Source organism: Hipposideros armiger, unplaced genomic scaffold (genome assembly GCF_001890085.2).
Source record: "Hipposideros armiger isolate ML-2016 unplaced genomic scaffold, ASM189008v1 scaffold_244, whole genome shotgun sequence".
Classification (NCBI taxonomy): domain Eukaryota; kingdom Metazoa; phylum Chordata; class Mammalia; order Chiroptera; family Hipposideridae; genus Hipposideros; species Hipposideros armiger.
The window spans coordinates 2416366-2419809 of NW_017731594.1; the positions used below are offsets into that span (position 1 = coordinate 2416366).

At 45.7% G+C, this 3444-nt stretch overlaps 1 protein-coding gene across 1 annotated transcript in view; it reads right to left on the reverse strand.

Moving 5' to 3' along the window:
* Nucleotides 1–194: 194 nt before the first annotated feature.
* Nucleotides 195–3444, reverse strand: part of NPSR1 (neuropeptide S receptor 1) — a 27375-nt gene continuing 24125 nt past the window's right edge. The window contains exons 4-5 of the mRNA XM_019655694.1: nucleotides 3203–3289; nucleotides 195–379 (exon numbers count right to left, since the gene is read on the reverse strand). Of these exons, the coding sequence (XP_019511239.1) occupies nucleotides 195–379; nucleotides 3203–3289 (272 nt within the window). The remainder of the gene's footprint in view (nucleotides 380–3202; nucleotides 3290–3444) is intronic.

Consider the following 3444-nt stretch of genomic DNA (forward strand, 5'->3'; position numbering starts at 1 on the left):
AAAGGGGTTGTGGCTGAGGTTAAAGAGCGTGGGCCACAGCCTGGGCCAGGGTTTGATTTGTTAAACTAGCAGGACCTTTGTGACCCTGAAGCGTCTCACGTCTAACCTGCTGAGGAGCTCTGGAGTGAGGAAGACGCACATCGGAGCCTGAGCGCCGTGGGCTTTGGCGTGTCTGTCGCAGGCAGCAGTGCCTCTTACCTGCCGGGGATGCAGATGGAGCTGCCGAAGGTGCAGTAGATGATGGGGTTGATAGCGCTATTCAAGGCCGGCAGGTTCTGAATGATCACAGAGGCATAGAAGCGCTCCTCGGTGTCTGGAAGGAGGTTGAAATTGTCCAACATGTCGAAGAGGAAGTACGGACTCCAACAGCAGATGAAGGCTGGGGAGAAGAAAGTGGGGAGCACCACAGGGGAGCATCACGGTGGGGGGGAGGGGGGGCGGAGTCCAGGGGGCGCCCTGTGCCCGCCCTGACTGGAGCCTCCACTAGGATGCTCCTTAGCACCCGGGATCTCTCAGAAATGTGTAAAATAGCTGAGTGTGAACATTCATGTCATATTTACTTAAAGACAGACACATGTGCACATACACACAAACATCACACAGATACGTTTCCCAAACGGTACATTTCCCAGAGCTTCTCTATCCGTAAAGGGAAGATCCGATTTGATCACAATTGTTGACTCTTTATTGAAAGCTTGGGAACTTCTGGGCATGGAAGGGCAAAACTGCCTTTTTTGGAGCATTTTGAAAATGTGTGTGTTTATGTATTTGAGGGTATGCGTGTTTGGGGTGTGGTTCTGGTTAATCCAGAGGTGCCAGCCCTCCTCTGTGGTGCAGGGCAGTCCCACCCATGTCCCATACATCCTTTGAATTCCCAACTGGACATTTATGGAGCAGAAAACCCTGTTTGTAATTATCACCGTCTAGAAATCTAATTCTATTTTACATAGGAATGCAAATATTTTTAATAAATATAGAATTTTCTAGAAATGAAATTCCCTTGCAAGTGAGGAATGATTAGTTTGTTTAATTTGGAACATTAGCAGGGTTTCTTCACCTGCTCAGAAAATCAAATCACCGACAGCAATCTGCTTAATTTTTTATGTCTCCATGAAAACACAACTGTATAGGTTTTCGTTTGTAGCTGCTGCTATGTCTAGCTGGTTGCTTCATTCTTCTTCCAGTGTAGCTTTGCCCAAGTATGTACACACTGAAGTCTGTATTGTTTTATTAGACATTATTTTCTTTCTAGTCTTCCTTTATATTATAATATATTGATTGTTTAAGAATTATGTTAGGTCAGTAGTATTATGTATACATGTTGTTTCAGGATGGTAAAGGGGCATTGCAAAATATTTGTTATAGAGAGGGCTGTTTTGGTCTGCTTGGGCTGTCGACACTGGCTGACCCTCTTGTGGGGTTCCCTGCTCTCTGACTAAAAGGACCTCAAGGCCTGGGAATGTGGTACCTCATTACAAAAGGTCATGTTGGCTATGGAACACACGTATAAGCAATACTTCCTGAATGACACTTCAGGGGTGCGGGCGGGTCTGTGCTTCTGATTGGGAAGACAAGGGAGTCTCTGATTTACTTCTGAGGCTCCTGGGAGAGGCTTTTGAGCCCTGGTGGGTTGTCTATACTTTATCCCCCAAGTCTGCCGACAGTGTTGTTTTGTGCTTGTAGTCGTCTGGTCGAGTCACACTGCGTGTGGTCTATTTGGCCTTTTGCTGTTGTGTTTTCAAAAGGTGAGAGTGGCTGTTTTGGTAACTTGACAGGCAGCTAACTGGAGGGCTATGCTTTCTGAGAGCTGCCCAGGGTCACAGGAGGGGTAGGGAGGGGTAGTATTTGAGCCACATGAAAAAGAAGCAACATATCCTTTTTGCATATCCTCATTCATTCCTTCATTCGCCAGATATTAATTAAGCACCCAGCATGCGGGGGCCCTATTATGGCCTTGGTGCTATATCGTAAGGAACGCAGAAGTAAAAGTCCTGGCTCGCATGGAAGTATGACTCCACCAGCAAAGACAGACAATAAGCAGATCAATACATATCTTAGAATGTCAGCTAGAAGTAGGAATATGAAAAAAAAAAAAGCAGGGCAGTGGCTATAGGAGGGCTACTTAAAACTTGTCAAGAAGGCCTTCGTGAGGAAGTGGCGCTGCTGGGAGAGAAAATGATGTGAGGGGGTTAGCCGTGCTGCCCCTTGAAGGCGGACTGGAGGAGTGGTGCTGGAAAAGGGGCTGCGGAGGGGGGTCTGTACTAGAATTCATGGAGGGAGCTGTTATAAAGCATGTGTGTGCGCATATGATCCAGTCAAAGGGGAAGTCTGTGGGGGAGAGAAGATAATAAATTAGAGGTGCAAAATTCTTGAGTAGGCAGACAGGGCTGGGATTCAGGCTCCAGTGAACATTTTGGACAGAGAAAGAAGCAGTGCTGTTTTATCTACAGAAGGAAGAGAAAAGGCAGAGCACGTGATGGAGACGCTTCCCATCAGAGCCGGTGAAGGCAGGAGAATGAGGACGTTCTAGTTTGTTTACTTGTATTGTTTCACTGAAATAAGAATCAAGGTCACTAGCTGAAGGGGGCTAAAGGAGAGGAAGTTTTGAAGGTTTGAGAATAACAAAGAACGCACACCAATCTGACACATAGTAGGTGCTCTAGAAATAACCTTATTTTTGGAGATGAGGTGACTTAGTGGGTCTTAAGAGTAGAGAGAAAGGAAAAGAAAAAAAAAACGGAGAAGACAGGAGAGAGAGAGAGAGAGAGAGAAGATAAGGTACCCATTAAGGAGAAATTTATAGTGACCTTGAAATTAAATACCCAGAAGAAACGGGATGTCACTTTTGTCCTCTTTTTAGTCATGAGCTTTAGCCTCGAGGGAGACTATGTCTTAGAGAAAACAACTGGGTGATAGTGAACATCAGCTTTGGCTAGTAATTAGATTTTCTCCAAATTATCCACCCCCTGGCCTTGGTGGACAACTATATTAATAAAGAGAAGAATTAGAAGACAAATGTCATCCTTTGAAGGAGCCACAAATAGACTGATACATTCCATGCACTCCACTCCAATCAGACAGAAGTAAAAGTACCTATAGACAAGTTCCTTTCTCCCGTGGGCTCTCCACCACCAGGTCCTAGGCACAAGTTTGTGTTTGGAATGTCACTCAGTTCTGCACCGCCAGGATGGACGTTACTTACCGAGAATGATGACCATGCTGTACTTGATGGCTTTGATTTTTGCCTTTGAGATGGGCCCTCGGTTGTAACCGATGCACAGCTTTCCATCTGTAGATACAAAAAGGCAGTGGTAAAATGAAGTGCTGTTTCTGCCAATACAAACATGGGAGTTAGTCCCCTAGCTGTCACGGGACCACTTATATCCTGCTTACCTATGCCCAGGAGGACCTCCTTGGATATTTTCCGGGTTGGATGCTGGAAAC